The 22,954-nt window shown below is 48.4% G+C and overlaps 1 protein-coding gene and 1 long non-coding RNA gene across 2 annotated transcripts in view; both read right to left on the bottom strand.

The window, feature by feature from the left end:
- Nucleotides 1-12,686: 12,686 nt before the first annotated feature.
- LOC139085083 (uncharacterized) lies at nt 12,687-13,885 on the bottom strand. Its single transcript, XR_011543110.1, has 2 exons — nt 13,672-13,885; nt 12,687-13,245 (listed from the first exon to the last, which is right to left on the bottom strand). It is a non-coding gene; the product is annotated as an uncharacterized lncRNA (long non-coding RNA).
- A 4,401-nt stretch (nt 13,886-18,286) lies between these two features.
- The window catches only part of POP1 (POP1 homolog, ribonuclease P/MRP subunit), a 34,927-nt gene continuing 30,259 nt past the window's right edge, over nt 18,287-22,954 (bottom strand). Inside the window, exons 15-16 of the mRNA XM_008527681.2 lie at nt 21,663-22,004; nt 18,287-20,448 (exon numbers count right to left, since the gene is read on the bottom strand). Of these exons, the coding sequence (XP_008525903.1) occupies nt 19,794-20,448; nt 21,663-22,004 (997 nt within the window). The 3' untranslated portion in view covers nt 18,287-19,793. The remainder of the gene's footprint in view (nt 20,449-21,662; nt 22,005-22,954) is intronic.

Raw genomic sequence — 22,954 nt, 5'->3', positions numbered from 1 at the left:
ACTTACACAGGGAATTCTGTGTCCTTTGACTCCCAGCATGAGACCCCCTGTGCTATGTTTGGGGACCCTCCATGGTATGAACCTTGCTTCAAGCAGAACCCCACCCACACTTCCACTATGAAGGCTGAAAAGGCAAGACTTCCTGTCCCCAACCCTTGGAAGCTGAAGCTCCCACCCAGAACATTGAGTCTGGAGCACTGGGCAATTTAAAATTTATTCTTTTGCCACCAGCAGTGGCGGCATCCAACATCCAGTCATAACAGTGCCAGTGACGCTACCCAACACATGCCAGAAGCCTGACCTTGGCCACAGGTCCAGCCATTTGGTTTCACTTGGTTTGCGCCTCTTTTCCAAGCCAAACCTACAGTCTTCCCATTGATTCTGTGAGCCCCTCAACAAATAAATCAGTGCCAATCAACAGAAAGCTGAGCATGGCCACCGTGCCTTGACCAGCATTTGCAACCCCTGCTCGACCACTGCTCCTCAGACCTCTCACTCTCAGTATGTCCAAAGGCAAAGTCCTTTCTTTCCTTCTTTCCTCTTTTCTCCACCCCTGCCAGAAAACTACTTCTTTTAATGGTGCCACTATCCTCCCTAGGCCCAGGTTGGGCCTCAGAGCCATCTCTGACTCCTCCGTTGCCTGACAGCCAGTCACTCCACCATCACATGTACCCCTCTCCCCAGCATCCCAATCACACTTCCCCTTCTTCCCAGACCCCTGGCTACTGCTAGGCTTGTCTTAGGTCCTCCTTGTCTCCCGCCTGGAACACTGCCGGCTTCCCCACTAGTTTGCTCCATTGTCTCTGCTCCCTCAGATTCCCATGCACACTGTGGGCTGAGGCGGGGGGAAGGATGGGTAGAGAAACACTCGATTCTGTCTCTACCTTCCCTACTTCACGCTTGCCCAGGCTGCATCTCCCGCCCTCATCCCCCTGCCAACCCTGCTCGTGGTTGGAATCTATCTGCCCTTCAAAGCCATCTCTAACACTTGAAGATTTTTATTATTTTGTCAGCAGATATGCTCCTTGCCACATTAGAATCCCTTCTACATTTTGGGGGGGGATGGGGGGAGTGCAATTCTTATGTTATTCCACTTCAAGTTACAATCATCTGCATGCTCATCCGATTTTTGGTATTCAGATACAACTCTTTGTGGAACAGGAATTGCCCTGGACTTGTCTTCACCTCCACTGCCACCACCATCATCTTTCACTGGATTACCACGAAAGCCTTCCAACTGGTCATTCAGTAGAAAAGCCTAACTCAAACCACCTGAAGTGATCTGATCTCCACGACCTTTCTGCCCTGAAGGGCACCTCCTACATCCTCTCACTCCTCTCCAGCCTCACTGCCTCCTCCTTGTTCTTTGGACACACCAGGCACACTCTGACTCAGGACCTTTGCACATGCTATTCTCTCTGCCAGGCTAATTTCTGAAACTTCTCTAAATCTTTGTTCAAATGTCACCTTCTCAAGGAGGCCTACTCTACCCACCTTATTAATATTGCAAGCCACCCCACTTCCACCCAGCACTGTCAGTCCCCATTACCTCTTTCTCTCCATACTATGGCTCATCTCTTACAATACTGTATAATTTAGGGGCCGGCCCCATGGCTGAGTGGTTGAAGTTCCACGCATTCCACTTCAGCAGCCCTGGGTTCATGTGTTCAGATCCTCAGTGCGGACCTACTCCACTCATCAACCATGTTGTGGTAGTGTCCCATATACAAATTAGAGGAAGATTGGCACAGATGTTAGCTCAGGGCGAATCTTCCTCAAGCAAAAAAAGAGGAGATGTTAGCTCCAGGCAAATCACACATGCACAAAATAATACTGTATAATTTATATATTTATTATGTTCATTGTTTACTGTCTGCCTCTCCACCCCCACTTGCCACAATGTGAGCTACTCATGTCTGTTTGCTCACTGATGTATCCCATGTGCCTGGCACATGATAGATGCTTAATAAATATTTGTTACATAATGAGTTTCTGCATCCTGCTTACACAGAGCTATGACAGTCACTAGGTTCCCAAATCATGCTCCTTCTTATCTTTTAAGCATAACTGCCTGGTTGCTTGGCTGTTCTTCCCTGCGCTACCATGGAAACCAACAGCCCAGCGACAGGTTGCTTCTCATCAAGTCAAGGAACGTGCATCCGCCCCCCCCCCCCCCCCCGAACACCATGCCCTCCAGAACCTGGGGACCGGATCCCCTGGCCAGTCAGCTGGAGGTATCCAGGATGCAAATGGCCCTGGGACCGGCACCTCTCCCAGCTCTGGCAGCCTCGGGATTTCCCCAGGAGGAGTCACCCCTGAATGAAGTATGCCCACACAGACCACACATTCTGTTCTCAGGAGATTCTCAAGTCCAAAAGTTCCCTTGCTTCCCTCCTGGCATCATTTTTTTTCTGTATCCCCAGGACTAGCAGGTATTTATGGAGTATCTACTATAGAGTATCTACTCTATGTATATTAGCTCCAAGCCTCACAACACCGCAGAGTGATTATACCCCAGTCACAGTTGAGGGAACTGGGGCTCAGGGAGACTAACCAGCCTTGCCTCCACTCACAGAGCAAGTCAGTGGCAGGCGGATTTGAATCCAGGCACCAAAGTGTGTAGCCTTTCCACATGCGGCCCTGCTCCTACCTTCTCTGTTCCCTGCACTCCTCCAGTGCAACCACCTCAGTGCCTGCAGAAGCGGGCAGAGGGCAAGTGGTGGGGGCAGAAATCACCGCATGTCGCACACACGTGCACGCACAGCTCCACCTGGCCTGGGGAACGTTGTATCATCACCAGAGTAGATTATCATCGGAGCAGTGGCTGAGCTCTTCTGGAGGTTTTTAAAAAATAACAACAAATAAAAGATAATTCCTTCTCTCTGGAATGACGTAGGCATGGTCATGCCTACAACCAGAGATTAGCTGATCCCTAATGGTCCTGTTGAGCTTTATGACTATCATTACTGGACAGGCAGATTCGCTGCTTGGAGCATTATTAAATTTGTTTTTAATAACGTCGCCAATCCAGGACCAAACCCTGACCCGCTGCTGCAATAAAGGTTCGTTGTCACTGGAGAGAGAACACTGGGTCACAGAGGGCAGAGGCAGGCGAGTCGGGACAGCCTGTTTGTTCTCAAGGATGGGACTTTGTGAGTCATAGACTGGCTCCAGGAGGCGGGGCATCGGGAGGGGGCTAGTTTGAAGATTTATCTCAGACGAGGCCTGAGGAATAAAGATGACATGGCAAGGAGACCATGGGAGAGCCTCAAGGATAAAAGGCCAGGTTGAAAATTGCTTAGGAAAGGGACATGGAGCTCTGTCGTCATCAGCACACACACAAGACGCATAATGTGCAATCACAGGCACACAAAGAAAACACCGAACATGTCTAAGATTATCTGACAAAATCTGTCTCAGGCTACATCCAGAAGTGACAAAGCACCTATTACGTGACTCAGGCATTAAACATTAAATTGAGGTCCACCACGGGTAAAACCTCTGATAGGTGCTGAAGAAACAAGAAGGGTCTCCAGAGGAGACTGGGACCCAGTAGCCACTTCCCAGGAGCTGCAAACCAGTCATGGGGACATGAAATGTGACAAGAGGAGAAGAGTGGACAGGATCTCAGAGGACAGTAGTGCCAATGGGCAAGTGTGAGCATTTCAGGGCATTGGGCCAGCAGGCCCGGGCCCTCAGATATTGCTGGCGTTGACAGCACTCCTTACCACCCACCCACGCCAGAATCCAGGTCTTTTTGTATCAAAAAAAGGATGGAGATCATATTGGGCAAAGGAATGATGAGACTGAGCAGGGGAAGGTCCCAGCTCCTGGGTGTGAGCGCTCAGATAGTGAGAGCCAAGCCCAGGGACGCTGCTTGCTGGAGAGGCAGAGTTACCTGGGTCCCGAAGCAGTGTGGCTTGTGCACAGAGTTGCCACAGGTGTCACAGGCAGGGGGAGATGGCCTCTTTCCTGCGCCTGTCTAGAACCTGCACTTCCCTGAGGATACCTGGATTAGCAGAACCCACAGCAGTGCTCCCACGTGGGGCTCCAGCAGCAGAGCAACGGTGAGGCTCCTCCAAGAGGCTCCTCGGAGAGTGCATGTCTGGGACCCGAGTGGAGAGTGCCCGCGCACCTGCAACCCTAGCCAGGGGCCTCATGTGTAAGTCCACCTGAGGCCCCTTGGGAGGGAAGGGCTGAAGGTCCTGCGTGAGCAGATGGGGACTGGAACTTCAGATCTAAACTTAGAATCTAAAGTCCCAGTCCTCATCCACAGGGGACATGAGTGGAAAGGAGATGTAGGCAGGGTGCTCAGGACCCTGCCATGCTCCCCAGCTCACTTAGAGTGAACGCGGAAGGGCTGCATCCCCCCCCTCGCCCTGTGACCTCCATCCCTCCTACTCTCATGCTTGTCACATTGCTCCAGCCACACGGGCTTCTGTCTCTTGAAAACTCCTGGATGCTCCCACCTCTGGGCCTCTGCACCAACTGCTCTTCTTCCTGGAACATTCTTCCCCAGGAATCACATGACTCAGCCCTTGCCTCCTTGAGGCCTTTACCTGGAGTCCTGCTCAGCGAGCCCTTCCTGACTCACTAATTAAAACTGCAGCCCCTCTCGACGTTTATTGTTAAATGAATGAAGGAATGAACAAACGGGAGAAAGGGAGAAAAGTCACACAGTCCCTGCCCCCAGGGCCCTTGCTGTCTGGTGGAGTAGGTCCCTTTGCTTAGAACAATTTAGGAGCAACACAGCTCTCATTTCTCTCGTAAGATGTTTTAAAATGTCTCGGCATCTGCAGCCCTGCCCTCCAGATCTCAAGCAGAAAATCCCACCTGTCTCAGTCCTTTATTCCAGAGCAGTCACGGCCCATGGCTGAGACTCTGAAGGGACTCCAGAGGAAGATCACCCATGCCTTGTGGCCCTCACCCCAAACAGCTGGCTGCTGGCCTGGGGCCTCTGTTCCTGCCTTATGGGCCTCTCTGCAGGACTGCTTGAGTCTCCTCCTGGCATGGCAGCTGGTTTCCTCCAGAGCAAGTGATCCAAGGACCAAAGCAGAAGCTACAATGCCTTTTTGATCTAGTCTTGGAAGTCATCCAACATTGCTTCTACCATAGTCTACTCATCCCACAGGCCAGCCCTGATTCAATGTGGAGCGGGCTACACAAGGTGTGAACACCCAGAGGTGAAGTGCATTGGGAGCTTTCTTGGAAGCAAATTGGCACACTGTCTTTTGTGACATTAAGTCATTGCCCATAGTTGGGGTCCAAGGGCCTCTGGTTCCAAGCCTGGGTTAGAAACAGGGCTCGAGTAGTTGTGTCACCCAAATCTCATTACTTAAACTCCCTTTGCCTCCGTTTTTCAGCTAGGAAATGGGTCTAAGGATACTGACCTGGGGACTCAGGGATTAAGTTAGATAACTGTCTTAGTCTGCTTGGGCTGCCATCACAAAATACCACAGATTGGGTAGCTTAAGCAACAGAAACTTATTTCTCTCAGTTCTGGAGGCCGGGAAGCCTGAGATCAAGGTAAGTTTCATTCTGATGCCTCTTCTCTTGGCGTGTAGGCAGCCACCTTCTCGCTGTGTGCTCACAGGACCTCCTCTTTGTGCAAGTGTGGAGAGAGCACCAACAAGCTGCCTGGTGTCTCTTCTTAGAAGACCACTAATCCCATCATAAGGGCCCCACCCTTGTGACCACTTCTAACCCTAACTACCCCCCAAAGGCCCCATCTTCAAATACCATTGCACTGGGGATTAGGGCTTCAACACAAAATTTGTAGGGGGACACAAACATTCAGTCCATTACAGTAATCTACACTGAGTCATCCCTGTGTGCCAGGCACTAATTTCTTTCCCCTCATTAACTTATTCTACCTTCATCACATCTCAGCAGGGTGGCATGAGGCAGGATAGCTTTGAGGCTAACAGCACAGGCTCAGAAACCAACTACCTGACATATGGTAAGTGCTCAACCAATGTATGCCATCACTTACTCCACTTTACACACAAGGAAATTGGGACTAAAGAAGTCAAGAAACTTGCCAGAGGGGTGAGCGGGGCTGTCGATCCGGCATCCCCAGCTCCAAGTTCCACGTGGAAAGCACTTCGCACGGTTCCTGGCACAAGGCAGATGCTCAGTGAACAGCAGTGCAGGCTGCTGATAGGATCATGGTTCCCTTCCGGTTCAGGCAAGCTGCCGTGGCTGCTGTCCCTGGGTGTTGAGGGCGGACCCCACAGGGACAAGTCCCCATCCCTGAGGCCACGTCCACCTCTCCAAACTGTCGTCTCACCCTTGATCCTTCCTCAGTCCCGTCAGCCACGGCCCAACTGCAAGATGCAGCTTCCTAAACTGGTGCTGACGTTAGGGGGGCTTCTGACCGTCAAGGGAAGTCAACTGGCTCGGCACGCAGAGCCGCGGGGGCATGGCTCCAGCCTCCTTCCCTACCTTGCACGGTCTCCCTTCAGGAATCAGCAGCACCCTGTGGGCTCCGAGCAGCTCCTTGTGCATTCGTCTGTGCCCTTCCCAGGTCAGAGGGCTAAGTCTACCCATGCTCCAAGGCCTGGGCCGACGTCCCCGAGTCACTCCCCATACACCTCCCCCTACGCACTCACCTGCGCGCGCACAGCCCTCCGCAAGATATCTCACCTTCCTCTGTCTTACGGTCATTAAAGCACGGGTGTTCTCTCTTTTGCCAAATTGCAGGTAGAAACCAAGGGAGCATTGTGTCTGAGGGCCAGAGAGGTGCCAGGCCCCATCGTTCACTCCACGAAAGTTGATCAAACTGGATTGAATTGTTGGAGTGAAATCTGAAGCTCCCAGGGAATCTCCCTGTCGCCTGAGCAGGGCCAGAGATGCCTGAGGGGAAGAATGTCTTTGCCTCCCAGCCACCCATTATTGGGGCCGCCCCTAGAGGGGGAAGGAGAGATCAATCAACAGTGAAGGCTTAAAACCTTCTCTTTTTTTTTCTTTTAAGGCAGGTTTATTGTTATAATTGGCCCAAATATTTTAATTCCCACAAAGATGTGTCACCTCCAATCTCTGTAATGTCAAAATGTCATGGGGTAACCTCCCTGAAGTTGCTTTTAACCTCCGTGTCAGCCATCAACACCCACAGGGAGGGCGCAGCACAAAGCCGTGAGGCGGTAGGTGTGGCCGCCCCCTCTTCCTGCCTCTCCTGTTTCTATATATAAGCAAAATAGTCATAAGAAATAAAACAAGCATCTCTGGTGCTCAAGCTAAATCTTGCAAAGATTATGTCTTGCTGCTCCCTCTGTAAACCACCCAAGAACGGCTTGTCTCCAGAACTCTATTATCCTCAGAAACAGAGAGAACATTATCATCTGTGTGTCATCCTTGCTTTCGCCTGCTGCTCTTCAAGTTTTTTCCCAAAACATCATTTTTTTTTTCAGTCCTAAGCATAATACTTTGCTAAATAATGGTGGGGAAAAAAATCTTCTTTAAGAAATGCAGCTCTTTTAATTTCCCAACATGAAGATTATTTTACACATGTCGTTTCTTTTTGGACACACGATGCTCTGCAGGCTCTCTGTGTCTATATAGGTCGCTTCATGTTTAGCCCTTGTGTTGCAGCATGATTCATAGGTGTGTACACTCACATAGGCATGCACGTATGTGGATATGTGTGCATTTGTGTAGATGTGTACATAAGCACACGAGCCTGTGGTTCTGTGGCAATTTGAAAGTGCTCACCAAACATGCATGTGTTCCTTACACTTCTCAGCTCCCCTTGCCTTTATGTTGGGGCAACATGGCTAGTTTTGGTTAGAGAATTGTGAACAGGAGTGACTTCTGGGTCAGGGCAGCCCATGTGCCTGTGTAGTGGCAGCTGTTATGAACTGAATGTGTCCCCTAAAATTCCTATGTTGAAGCCCAAGCACCCCATTTGAAGGTAGGGCCTTCAGGAATGATTAGACTTAGATGAGGTCATGACAGTAGGACCCCCATAATGGAATCAGTGTCCTTGTGAGAATAGGAGGAGAGAGCAGAGCTTGCTGGCTCTCTCTCTCTGTTCAACATGTGATGACACAGCAAGAAGGTGGCCAACCGCAAAGCTAGGACGGGAGTCCTCACCAGGAACCAAATCTACTGGCACCTTGGTCTTGGACTTCCCGTCCTCCAGAAATCTAAGAAATAAATGCCTGCTGTTTAAGCCACCCCACCGTGGATTTTGTTGTAGCAGCCCGAGCTGACTAAGACAGCAGTCTTGGAGACATGTATTCTAGATGAAGCCACTTCGAGGCAGAAGAAGGCTGTCCAAGTCACGTCAGACTGTGACGTGAGACACCACTTCTGATGTGTTAAGCCGTGGGGATTTCAGGGTTTACCTGCTGCAGCAACTAGCATCGCCTCCTCTATAAAATAACGCAGATACTACCAAGTGCACAGGGTGTTGTCAGGATTGAACCAGGTAATAACTGTTAAAAATCCTCTCGAGTAACTCAATTGAACCAGTGCCTAGAGAGCACATTCTACTTGCCTGGCACTGTGCTGGGTGCCCAAGCCCAGGGACGCTGCCCTCAGGGACATTTTAGTCTAGCAGGGCAGACGTGTAAACAGACAGATTACTACACAATGTGATAAGTGTGCAATTATTGGAGGGTACACAATACAGAGGAGGGAGTGGTTAATTCTGGAGCATTCAGGAAAAGTAACATAAAAAGGGCAGAATGGCTAGCATTTTGAGGAAGAAGGGGAGCTCGCCAGGTTAAATGAGGCAGAGGCCTGGCCCAGGTGAGGCGGGGGACAGGTTTTGAAGCGTAGGATGCCCTTAGTGAGAAGGACCCTTCACTGGTCTTCAAAACTTTCATCTCAGCCCCAGGATTCTCTACGGGGCATGGGTCCCTCTCAGCCAGCAGCCAGGGATGGGTGAGGGTCTGGGAAAACAGGAAGTGCTCTTTGCTCTTGGTAAAGAAAATACAAGTTTTAACTTCTTTTTTAAGGCCATGAAAAACTGTCCAGCTTTCTTCGTGCTCGTTTTGAAGGGAGGAACAGTGTCCGCATCTGCCTCTCCAGGTGGACTGTGAGCTCCCAGGGACAGGGGCAGACCTGGTCATATACGTCCCTGGGTTCCCCAAAGCCTAGGGCCGGATCTGTGGCTAGAGTTCCACAAATGCCTGTTCTATCGAAAGGAACGTAAACCTCCCCCGGTTCCCGGGCTGCAGCACTGAACAACAAAACTGAATGCCCCTCCAGGGCTCGCTGTCCTGATTCTCAGAACGCCTCCCTCCACAGCAGTCCGGGGACTGCACTCAGGCTCCTGTCCCCGGGACCTCTGGGAGCCAGCGTCGGTCCATGGCGCCACCCCGCGGCCAGGACTGGGAACTGCACCTTCTTGGACGGCGCGGCGGAGCCCCCTCGCTCCTGCCATTAAGATGATCTTCTCATCCCCACAGTTTGGAGGAAAACAGGCATCCTGAGCTGGTCATTCTCAGCCCCACCTCCTTCCCCCTATGAAGTCTCTGAGAATGGATAGGCAATGCTTTGACTCTGCTTATTTTGATACCTTAAACCCCTGTTTGACAAGTGCCTATCGAAGAAGGGTCACTGTGAGAAACCAGGAGATTGGTTAAGCACACTGACAGCTATGGGTTTGGTCCCCACTAGCTGTGGGACCTGAGCAGTTCCCTTGCCTCGCTGAGCCTCAGTTTCCCTCTCTGTAAAAATGCAGATTATACAACTCATAGAACTGTTCTGAGGATTAAAAGACATAATCCATATAAAAGAAGCTAAGGCTCCTTGAGTGGCACCTTGCAAGTACTCAACAAAGATGAATACAAAGTACTTATGGTTCTATTACTCCACTTAAGTCTTGCTTCAAAATAGTGAGGTGGACATTAATATTATTTCCATTTTATTGACAAGAACACTGAGAGTCAGATTGCTTACATGACTTGCTCAGGATCTTGCAGCAAAGGAATGACAGGACTTGAAGCCAATCCTCCTGTTCTCGCCAGCATACCAGGCAGCTCCTTGAAAGAAGAAACGCAGAGGGCAGAACTGCCGGAGACAACTTGGGAAGATCAAAGAAGAGCAAGAAGGACAAGACGTAGAACTCAAATGCGGCACAGCAACCTGCTCTCTGCTCTCTTCCTCTCTGGATTTAGACTCTTTCTGAAAAGTGCTTTATTCAGAAAGTTGGTCCTGAGAAGCACCTGAGCCATCCAGAGACCTGGGTTCTGGTCCCAGCTCTGTTACCGAGCAGCTGTGTGACTAGGCGACTTTGGATGCGTGGCTTCTCTTTGGAGCTCAGTTTCTTCCTCGGCAAAATGAGGGAGGAGGTTGGACAAGACACCTGCTAAGGGCCTTTCAGCTCCCAACCCAGCACTTGACAGTACGTGCCTTTCACACACCCTGTGGGAAAGCTGCCCAAGGGTCACCCTGCACATGTCCATGGTCAGGAGGTTGTCACCATTTGCCCTCAGAGACCTCCGGGTAGGAGAAAGAAAGGACAAAGAACTCTGGCCTTGGGGGTGACAGATGGAAAGAATAACTCTTGAGTCATTCACATGAGCAGGAGATTAACATTAATCCTCGTTGGGACTGAATAACTGTGACCAAAGGGGCTGCATGAGCGGCCAAGCGAGCAGCAGGCTCAGAGTGATGCAGGCTGGGGAGCCAGGCCCACTGATTTACGGCAAGATTAAAAGAATTAAATGAGTAGAGCCTTCGAAGACCAACACTGGGCAGAGCGGGAGGAAACGACTCTCTGGGTTCAGAAAGAGAATGCTATGCGGTGTACCCACTCCTTTCTGGGTGGAGGGGTGGCTGTGCGTGTGTTTTTTTGTTTTGCTTTTGGCTGTTTGCTCATGTTTTAAACATGAGCGGGCCAAATGGGAGATGTAATCACGGGCCTTTCATAAACGCCCAACAATGGCAAGATGAATAGCTTGGGTGGTGCTCGAATCGTAAATAACAGCGGCATATCAGGGCAAAACTAAGAGAGAGAAACACAGATGAAATAAATCTATTGAGACTCCAGGGCCATCTTTTCTAGGAAAACATTAAGATGAGAAAGACTTGATTCCTATGCCAGACCAAGGGCCAAAATCCTCAGCACTCTTCATGTGGCACCAAAGCAGCAAGTTGTTGACCTTGAACTGCATAAGGACAAGTCAACGCCTGATCCATGTTTGTATCTGAGCCCCCCAGGGTCTGGCACAGAACAACAGACACGTTTCTGATGGCCCAGATGGATGAAGGATGAGAGGAAGCACAGCATGGTGTGAGGCTGTGAGCTCAGACCCGAAGTCAGTTGACTTCGACCCAAACCCCCAATCTGTCTTTACAACAAATTACTGAGCCTCTGTAAGCCTCAGTTTCCTCACCTATAAAAGAAAGACAATAATAAGAGTGTGGTTGTAAATATTAAATGGAATATTGCACAGAAAGCCTAGGGTATAGTGAGTGCTCAGTCAGTGCTCCTCTTTATTATTACTAGTGACTGAATGAAGGACTTGGAAACAGAAAATCCATCCCACATGCCAAACTGGTAGAACTAATTTTTCTCACACCTCAGGGAGATACAGGCTGAGGAACCCTGGTGGCCATCATGAGGGAGACAGCATGCTGGGGTTTGGGGCTCCCTCACTGTTCCTGCTGCCAGCCTGACTCCATGGCCACCATGCTCCCCTCCTCCCATTCTCCATTCCCCCTCAGACTTGGGGAAGTGTCCACAGATTCTGACCGGAAACATGGCAGACACCCAACCCACGGCCACCCTCACCTCTGGCCTCTGGGGGCTGAGAAGGGCAGAGCCCTCTGTTTATGATGATGCTGGTCAGGAAAACAAAACCCCAAACCCCAACCCTCATTGACCTCATGCTGAAGGTCAGCTTCCCCTTGGCTGCCATATCCTTCTCAGTGGGGGGTACCTTCCCCCCACCCAGATGTTTACCTGAATGAATGGCAAGTTTTTTGGGGAGCCAAGCTCTGCCCTTGGTAAGAAGCAATTCCTCCCTTCTCTCTGCTTTGTTCCTAAGGGATAGCTCAGCAGGCCACTCACAGGCAGAAAACCATTAAGTACACATAAAGCAATTTTATGGGATGAGATATTTAGGCTTTACGTGAGAGCGCAGGGTCCAGGAGGACCTTCTAAGAAAATCTTCCTTTTGGTTTGGAGCCTCCTGCCACCTTGTAACCGCTCAGCCTGGCAGGGCCGCCCAGAAGTCTTCAGCCTCCCTCCTGTCGCCTCGCAGTGCTCTGTGCTCCTGGCCAGTTGGCGCCAAGCCCGCTGAGCCTTTCCACCCTCATGAGGGTGGGTACCACCACAGACGCCCCAGCCAAGGCTCCCAGGTCAAAGGATTGGAGCTGCTTTCTTGAAGGCCACTCAGGCTTGCGTGGACATGATGCAAGTGGACAGTACTGACTTGGGGCGACCCAAGACACTTGATGAAACCAAATGCAAACAGACACTCTGACTTTTCTCTGTAGACGCTTTGGGGTCCAGCTCTCATCAGCAACACCAGGGAGTCAGGACCTGACATCTCAGATACATCCGTCCAGCGCCTAACGGCTGAGGAGCTGAGACAAAACGCCATCTCAGGCGCCACCGGAATGCCCCAAAGCATGAGGCCATGGCAGCTTGCAGGGCTCGGCCAAGTACCCATAAGTTACTTAAAGGGGTATCTATTAGATGTTGGAAGAAAGACAAGCTCCTGACCAGAATATTCATCAACCAGAAACTAGGCCTGTTTAAAAAGACAAACAAACAACTTAGGCCCCACTCATTCATAACACCCCAAAAGAGTGACATTCAAATTTGTAAAAGTCAGTGGTAAAAATATCAGAATGTTAGAAGTGAGAAAAACCAAAGATGACTATCCTGGTGATTCTCAAACACGATCCCATGTATGGTCTGGGTTGGACTCACACAGGAAGCTTAACAAAAACTACAGATTTCAGGGCCACACCACAGATACTCAGAAATTTGTGTTTTTAGCAAGCTCCCCAGAAGCTTCTGATGATAAGCAGGTTTAGAAACCACAGACTCAGGCCACTGCTTGTGTAGCTTTCCCGTGGATCCGAACGCCCTGGTGATCTTGTTCAAATGCAGACTCCTTTCAGGTCCCGGGTGGGGCCTGCCATCCCACATTTCCAATGCTGATGCTGCTGGTCGCAGGACCGCACTTTAAGGAGCAAGACTGTTCTCCAACCTATCCTGTTTTACTGAGGAAACAGATCAACTGCGCTGCAGGCATGGGGGAAGCCAAGAGGGGAGCTGTTGAGCTGCGAGAGAAATAAATGAGTTGGGTGGGGGGTGAGCAGAAAGGAAGCGGGAAGCTAGTTGGGCAAGAACAATGGGAGAGCCAACCGAACATCTCCAGTGGGCTATTGTCTTACCAGACTACAGTCTTGAGATCTGCTGCCTAATGACTGTTGCAGGCACACAATGGGAAATATTCAGAACTGCAACTCTCTTCAGAAAGGCTCTCTGCTCAGATCCCCTGGTCTGAGAGCTCGCTGGGCGGCTGGACCACAACTGTCCCCAGGCTTTGGCACAATTGACTTCAGAGTCTACACCGCCAACTGCTGGCACTTATTCCAGAGTGGCCATCAAACAGCCACTGACACCTCGGGCCTCCCCCACACAAGCACACATAGACACAACATACACAATTTGGCTCCTTGAAAGTAGCAACAGAAAATAGTCACCCTGTCTCCGGAGGGCTCTGTGCCACTCTTCCACCCTGTCTCACGTTTCCTCGGCACACTTTTCATTCCGCCCTTGCTGCAGCAAGCTTCTGAGAATGGCTGTGGCCCAGCAGCGCCTCAGCCTAGCCACACCTCTTGTTTCTGCCCTTGGGGCTTCTCGGTGGGCCTTCCGTGGGATGGCCACCGAACAGACTGAGCCATTCTAACACCTGCACAAACCTGGAGGCACAAGGAAATGAACACTCCCTCGGGAAACCCTTGACCAGTAGGAATGAGAGCTGGTGAATAAAGAGTGCCCTCTCCTGGGCCTCACGTGAACCACTCAGAGGTGCACCCACTTGCCCTTGTGGGTAACCAGCCGAATCACGCACACTTGGATCGGCTGTCACCCCTTCCCCAGTTCACTTTGCCCAGGCTCCACATTCCCGTTCCCTGAGGTCACTTCCTGAAATAAACTACCTGCATGTGAGTCAGCCCAGGCTCTGCTTTTGAGGAAAACCAAGCTCTCACGTACCCGAGCAGTAGCGGCTAACTCCTGCGGAGCAACGGAGGAGGAGGCTGAAGACTTGAGAGAGGGCCCACAGTGACCCAGAATGTTTGAGCTTCTCCCTAAAGCCAGCAGCCCCTGCCCGAGGCTCACGCAGTGTGGACGGGTGTTCTGAGAACAAATTACGTCTTGTCCAAAAAATAATTTAAGGTCCTCTGTGAGATGCTGGAAATAGGAGAAGGAGAGCAAAGGAATGAGGCTTGCTTAGCCTGGAGAAGAGAAAGCAAAAAAGTTAATAACTGACTTCCTAAAAATAACGGGCTGGTTTTCAGTGTTAGCTGATGTGAGTCAAGGTGAGGGGAGCTGGGCTCAGGTCGCGGCTGAAAGGGCAGTTCGTCCATCACCTCCAAAGGGGAGACGGCATCTCTGGGTGAAGGACTGAGTTCCCTGTCACTGAGGCATTCAGCTGGTCATGAGGGGCAAACTTAATGGGGATAAGGGGGATGGAATTCATGCTTTCGATAAGAGCTTTTAAAGTTCTTTCTTCTCTAGGCATCTCTTTAAAATCACAGAGCCCTGTCAAACTAGTATGTGAGTAGCATGGGTCTGCCCCAAAAAAGGGAGTGCTAACTGATCTGCGACTTCATAAACGCCCCCGCCCAACGGCACACACAACTGAAAGCATTTTAGTTCTGAGGTTTTTCCAAAGCAGGCTGTTTCCACATGAGGTCTTGGCACCACCTAGTGGCTCATTAGTCCATTACAACATATGCCTGGGATAAAACAGTATTGTAGTTCAAAACAAACGCCCTCTTTGATTAATGCACCAATTCAACAAAAATACATTAAATACACAATACACATGAGTTAGGGACTGTGCTAGAACCTGGGGTGCAACCATAATCAAATAAGACATGGTCTCCCCTTCATGAGGCTCAGAACATAATGGAGTAGACAATAAACAACTAAAGAACTATGATACATTGTGATGTCATCAGGAAATAAACCCATTGTGTGATAGAAAACAATACAGGCAGGAGGAGGCCTCTCTGAGAAACGTAAAGTCAAGGTCGGAAGGACGGGATGAGAAAGGACAGGGGTGCAGAAAGGACGGGGAGGTGGGGAAAGAACATTCCAAGAAGGTAGAGCACAGCACGTGCCAAGTCCTGGAGGCGCCAAGAGCTTGGCAGTTCTGGGAAGCAAAAGACCAGCGTGTTCAGTGCCAAGTGAGCGAGGCTGAGAGGGGCACAATGAGACGTGAGAGAGGAACAGGGAGAGTTCCATGTTTGTAAACTTTTCCTTAAATGAAAGCACACAGGTGGCTAGCGTAGGTTCTTTCAGAACAGTACCTGCTTAAATTTTAATTTTTAAAAAAGAGGGAGAAGGGAAATGCCATTGTGTGAACTTAGCCATTTGCTCAGTTCCAGAAGGACCCTATCCAGGGACATCAATGACAGCTGCACGCCCCGCTCAAGATAGCCCACATCTGCTCCCGCCCTGCATGGTTCCCCATTACTAAGCTTCTGTGTCCTTGGCTGCTTACATTGGAACCTCATGTTAAAAATCTAGAACAGTAGTTCTCAACCCCAGCTGCAAGTCTCCTGGGAGCTCTTAAGAACCCCAATGTCCAGCCCACGCCACAGACCAGTTAAATCAGCATCCTGGCGTGGGCTGGGGGCACCGGGGCTTTGAAAGCTCCCCAGGTGATTCCAATGTGCAGCCAAGGTTGAGAACAGCTGATCTGGAAGGATACTCTCTAAGAGGAAACAAAGGAAAAAAGACCTCATTTTATATTCCCAAGTAGCGGAGGTGATTCAAGTAATGAGCCAGGCTGATTTCTTCAAGGCGAGGCCTCTTCCCCAGGTGGAAGCCTCCACTCTGGGCCACGCAGACCTCACCACTGTGTGCTCCTGAAGTTCCCACCTGGCTGCTTCACAATGCTGTCAAGAGACTGTGTGAGCTGGGCCTGCTAAAGGCACCAGAGTTGTAAGGTTTCCACGGCCTCGTTACTCATTCACGCTTTCCCAACGTGCAGGGGCTCCAGAGCCAGACCTCCTAAAGCTGTGGTCCTCAGCCCAAGTCACACGTCAGAATGGCCTGGGAGCTTTTAAGAAAGACAGATGCTTGGGCCCAACCTGAGATTGCTTTCTCGGCTGGGGGGCTATCACGTGATTGCTTTCAATCTGCAGACAAGAATGAAAGCCACTGTTGTTAAAGACAGCACCTGTGGTCTTCCATGGTCAGGGGTGACAGAATCCCCGTGTAGCTGGGGTTGCTGCTCTGGATGACCCGCAGTTGCTAGTCTTTTTTATCTTTTATCATCTGCTAAGGAACCCAATCCTGAACCTAGCTTCTGTGTTCCCCAGGGGTCAGGTTGGCTGTTCACAAGACCAGTTAAAACCACTATGGAGTCCATCCAGCTGTCAACTGCCCACCTCACTTCCCACTGGCTGGGAGGAAAGAACTCCCCCCAGGCACGCAGCAGCCGAGACAGCAAGGCTACATTGAGTACACATGAGCCGGTTACCTACTAACTTCCTATTTCTGATAAAAGGAGTATGAATGTTAGGGTTCACGCTAATCAAGCTCCATAAGGAATTGGCAACATGCATTTAAGCTGTACATGTACTACACAGGTTTCTAGATAAGCAATTACTGATGCTATTTTTTTTTTTTTTTTTGAGGAAGATCAGCCCTGAGCTAACTACTGCCAATCATCTTCTTTTTGCCTAGGAAGACTGGCCCTGAGCTAACATCCATGCCCATCTTCCTCTATTTTATACGTGGGACACCTACCACGGCATGGATTTTGCCAAGTGCTGCCATGTCCACACCCGGGATGTGAACGGGCGAACCCTGGGCCGCCGAGAAGCAGAACGTGCAAACTTAACCACTGCGCCACTGGGCCGGCCTCGCTATTTTTTTTTTAAGATTGGCACCTGAGCTAACATCTGTTGCCAATCTTCTTTTTTTCCTTCTCCTCCCCAAAGCCCCCCAGTACATAGCTGTATATTATAGCTCCAAATCCTTCTGGTTGTGCTGTGTGGGACACCGCCTCAGCATGGCCTGATGAGTGGTACCATGTCTGCGCCCAGGATCCGAACTGGCAAAACCCTGAGCCGCCGAAGCGGCACTCGCGAACTTAACCACTCAGCCACGGGGCCAGCCCGATGCTATTTTTCTTAAAACTGACACACATCTCAAGGTTAACAGTGGTTACATCTGGGTGGTGAAAATCCAGGTAATATAAGTTTTGTTATTGATGTTACTTATCTGCATTTTCTAATTTTTCTGATGAATATGGATTAATATAAAAACATTACTTCTGTAATATAAAAAAACAGCAGTCACATAGAATGAATCAATTCTGTTTCATATACAACTCAGGTGTGCAGCTGGTTAGGTGTTCAGCTCCCAAGTCTGCTTTTTAGGACACTTCCTGACTTTATGAACTCTGAAATCTTTGCCCTAACATGAGGGCAGGGGCCACAATGAACTTACTTGGCAGTTCGGCAGGCACCTAGTAGGATCAAAACGAACACATTTATTCATTCCATTGCTATAGAGAACAAGACCATTCCTATCAGTCTTTGTCATAAGAGAAATGGGTTCATTACTATGTATGTGCAGATTCTGTCATAGTGTTTTGCAAAGTATATTCCATGAAATCAGTGTTCTTGGACAGTAAGCACGCAAAAAACAGTGGGGAGTCTGTGAAAGGCAGATTTCCTTTCTGCAGGTATCCACAGAGCCTCGACCATACCAATATTCATGTGAATCTGCAATAGCAGGATACGGTATACAGCTTCCCCCAATTTCTTTAGCCATGATACACTTTTGTCCAGGAAACATCTCCAGGGACCAGCGCTCCCAGGAATGTATTTTGGGAAATGTTAGTCTATCCTTTCAGCTCACAGTTCTTTGACCTACCAACACAACGCAGAGCAACTGTGTCTGTCCCTTGTAATGAGGATGGGGCAGCAGGCCCAGGCAGGGCTGTACACAATGAGGTTCACTGACTCACAGCTCACTCAGACTTCTGTCATGAAGCGAGCTAAACCACAGATGAAGTGGCTCAGAGCCTGGAAAACAAAGGAGGAACGGTCCAATAAATACTCACAACCAACATCAGGTGACATTTTAATTTATTCTGTTTACAGACATCACTAAGTTCTATTTGTTTAAGTCTCATTTGAACTGGACACAAATACATTTAAGGGCATGGTGAGAGGAAAAACATCAGACATTTCATCAGCTACCGTAATACTTGCTGTATCTCTCCCCAACTCCTCACCTCCACCTGCCAAATGCTACTGCAAAACCCAACGCATTTACATGAAATAGCACCTAACTGTACATTTAAATTAAAAAAAAAAATCCCACTCAAGCTCTGCTAGAAATTTATGGTGGGGAAATAAGGAGCTGAGAGTCCGAGTGAGACACACATGGCAACTAAGAGTTACTGAGCATCTAGTTTCTCTGCATGTGAAAAAAAGCAATGACAACTCCACTCTTCCTACAGACAGGATGAGAACTCACTTTTATACCCAGCTCAAAAAGTCAGGGGGACAGTGTGACTGCATTTATGTCTAAAAGCAGCTTGTCGTGCTGGTTACCACCTTGCAGAGATAAGCACTGCTCTGTACACCCACAGTTCCCAAAGCATGTTCCTGTGAACACTAGTGGCTACAAAGGGCTTCTTGCAAAAGGAGTCCGGGGATCAAAAAGATTTAGAAAATACTATTTAGAAAATATCCACTTCCTGGAGAGTCACAATATATATTATCACATGGAAGGTTCTAGAAGTCCTTTAAAAATAAATGCTTAACTATTTAACCCAGAGTTTCCCAAATCAACCTGACTTGGAATCGTTTTAGCTAACACATTTCATAGAAGGTATTTTGAGAAATGCTATTGTATGGCTTTGAGAAATTTCTTGTAGAAACAAAAAGCAAAGAAAAATTAAGTAATTCCTAGGATCAAGTGTTGGTCAACAACAAAGAGGACAAGAAGTCATAAGATCATAGACTCCCATTCTAATTCCATGCCAACACTTATGCCATTAACCGAGCTTGCCTGAAAAGAGGCAGCAATAAATTTTCCATGACTTGCTTCTTTATGGTGTAGTGTTAGGCATGCTGATTACAGTACAGAATTGAACATGGCCCAGACAGGGGCCCATATTTCACGTACAGAGGCCAGACGTTTACAATCTTTTCCTCTTCCATAACAATCAAATCATTAAACAACCATGGTTGCTTATCACATGACTACAAGGTTTTTCAAACAGATTTGACAGCCCTTTGTTCCTAATAAAAAACGAGACAAAAAAATGTAGAGCTTCTCATTATTTTCAGCAAGAACTACACAAACCAAGAAATCAAAATGCAAAAGCTTTTGGTTCTACATGCCAAATAATTTTACAGTATTACAGCAAGGACAGGGAAAGATGGAAATCAATGAGATTACTGGAATAATGTAAACACTTTATTTGCGTAATATATAATTTTTAAAATTCTCGTTTCCAAGGAATTTCACATGATATTTTGAAGCAAAACACTGAAAACGAAACTCCCCAACTGCGGGACGTGGCAAACAATTATTACCTATACCCTGCAAAGATGTAAACCAGCACTCACACCTCGATAGCAATTCTCGCAAATCGATACTGCAGAGAGGCAGGGGACCGCAGCAAGACGAGGCCCCTCTCTGCTGCCGGCTGGCTCAACAGCATATCCAGCAAGCCTGTCAAACTAACAAACCCCAGGGCTTCTCCACAGCCGACAGCCATGGAAAAATCCCCCTGTGTGACAAAGCCAAGGAGAACTCTGGAGCAGTGAGAAGTCACGGCTGGGAGAGGGCCTGACCATAAGCCCAGGGTCAGAGCTTGGTGCTCTGCTGCAGGGTCCCCCCCTGCCAGGCCCTTAGACACAGCATGCCCTCGGTTCTGCCTCTTCTCTATCTTCTTCTTCTCTTTTTGTTTCCGGATCTGGCTCTTGAATGGGTCGCTGTGCTTGGATTCCAGGGGCCCAGAGTAAAGCCGATCCCGACTGAGCTGGAGGAAGTCCTCCTTGGTTGGGACACAGATCATGGTGTGCAGTTTGGGGCTGCCCTTCCTGAGCAGGGACAGACTGACCCAAACCAGGGCCCTAGGGAAGCAGTCCAAGATGGCCTGGCAGGCCTCTCTGGTCAATTCTTGCTGCCATCTGCTGGGAGCTCGCCGGGCTGCCCGACTGTCCCCAACGCTGGGCCCACACCAGGCTGACAGCTGCTTCAGTGATTGTCTACTCCTATGTAAAGTCAGAGACACACATTTAAGGATATTTTGTTCAAGGAGAAAATATGCAATTAGAAGAATGGGCATTGCTAGACTTTTTAATACTCTATGCAGGAAAGGATCACAACTGTAATTTTTTTAATGATGAGGAAGATTGGCCCTGAGCTAACATCTGTTGCCAATCTTCCTCTTTTTTTTTGCTTGAGGAAGACTGTCATTGAGCTAACGTCTGTGCCAATCTTACTCTATTTTGTATGTGGGACACCACCACATCATGGCCTGATGAGCAGTATATAGGTCCATGCCCCAGATCCGAACCTGTGAACCCCGGGCCACCAAAACAGAGCATGTGAACTTAACCACTATGCTACTGGGCCAGCCCCAAAACTATAATTTTTTAAAAATTACAAATACACATTAATACATTTTTGTAATGATATTTTTCTTTTCATGTGTCTACTATTCCAAGACTGAAGGACTATAGGTTTAAGAAGTTGAAGGCCAGGAAAAATAAGACAGTAGGACAGAATCTAAGGCTTTAATTACAGTGAAAGGACCGGAGTAAAGAGGAGCCGATATTTTGATGAGAAAAGAAACTGTAAGGGACAGTTATATGAAAAGTAAAAAAGAAGGATATGAAATTATGAAGTTACTGTACAGAAAAATAAGTACAAGGCAAGAGGTATGAGCACTTTTTAAAAATCAGAGTGCAGAATAAAGGGTAAATGCTAAGCCAAATCAAAGAGCCAGCAGCAGGATTGAGAGTAGAACACATGGTCACCTCTATGATATGACAATATTACAATGAATGGGTACCTAGTCAGCCACAAATTCATATCACTCAAAAGGAACTAGAAGAAATCCAATTCAGTGATTTAAAGCAAAGAATGCTTGCTCAGAGTCTGCAGAAGTTCATTACCTAAGATCACATGCATGAGGGACTGTTTTGTGAGCAAAGACTAAACGAAATAGGTCACAGAAAGAAACTGCCTTCGTTTATGTCTATTGATGACAATATTTTACGTCATTTCATCAGTTAGTATCAAGCCTCAAATCAAATGTAATTTAGCTGTTTCCTTCATGATGTAGTGAAGGACTGGCTTTTCCTTCCAGAAAGTCCATAAATTCACTCAGCTTTGCAAAAAGGAACTTTGATAACTTTTACACCCTGTAGCCTGGGCAGTAAAACAGACAATCAAAACATATCTGGAAGTGGTAAGCACTTACCTAAGAACGCAGAGGAGACTGCCAGGGGCATCCTGGCCTGTTACCCACCCAGTCTCCGCCTGGGCTGGACACTCTGTGTCCATCACTCCTTCAGGCTCACTGGAGTCGTCTAGGGAGGTGCCCACCTCATCAGACAGTTGATGAGATTTTTCAGGCGTGGGAGCACAAAGCACCTCACCTCTTCTCAGGTCAGTCTCCTCACCACCTGGACAGGAAGCTACAGGCGATTCCCCCTGGACCTGGACTCTTGATTCCCAGTCTCGAGTTAACTGCTGCCAGGGACAACAGAAAGGCGCCAGAGTGCCAAGCTTAACATAGTTGGGCCGTTTTGCAGGAGGGCGTCTAATGAAAATCAAAGAGAACCAATTTTGAACAATTTAGGATTGGACAATTAAAATAACTATGACCATTGTACTATATCTCTATTTAAAAAACATACCAAAAAAAGGTTTCCAAGAAATATGATAATGAATAATAACCAATTCTAATGGCCAAGCCTTTTGTTTTCTTTGACTTTTATTTTAATAGATGATGAATCCACAAAGTAGCCCCGTGGAGCCACTGCACAACTCCAGGGAGCGCCATTCCGGAAAGGCTGCGAGTGAGCGGTGCCTGCACATCTACAACTTTCTAAGTTCAACAGGGACAAAAGGGGTGATGGTGACATTTCTCTCTCACTCTTGACCTGTAGGGACCCACCTACCCTCCACAGACAGTGTCTATTATCAGTTTCTTAATATATCCTTGTAGAGATACTTTATGTACACACAAGCAGAGATGTACAGATATCTTTCCTTTTTTACTCATTTCATACAAAGGGTTGTATCTGGTGGCATGTCAGATACAGCACTTTTTGTTTAACTTTGCTTTTTTCGTTTAACAGAATATCTTGGCGATCATCTTATATTAGTGCATCAAGAGATCCTCACTGTAAAGGCTGCAGATCTTATCCCACGGTATGACTTATAGCCCAGTTTATTCAGACTGTCCTCTACCGTAGGACATTTGGGTTATTTTCAAGCTTTTGCTCCTACAAATGGTGCTGCAATAAATGACCCTGAACATGTTGCACGAGCACAAGTCTATCCACAGGATCAATTCCTGGGAGTGGAACTGCTATTTAATAATAATACTCAAGAGTACTTATTATCAGTATTTGCAATTTTGAGGGAGATTTCCAAACTGCCCTCCACAAGGGTGATATCGGTTGACCTTTCCAACAATACATAAATGAGGAAGAACCTTTGAGAAATACCACAAGCTAGTGAGAACCAGGGCCTGCTCTGGTACTT

Source organism: Equus przewalskii, chromosome 8 (assembly GCF_037783145.1).
Source record: "Equus przewalskii isolate Varuska chromosome 8, EquPr2, whole genome shotgun sequence".
NCBI classification, from domain to species: Eukaryota; Metazoa; Chordata; class Mammalia; order Perissodactyla; family Equidae; genus Equus; species Equus przewalskii.
This window is presented reverse-complemented; position numbering and strand designations above follow the sequence as displayed.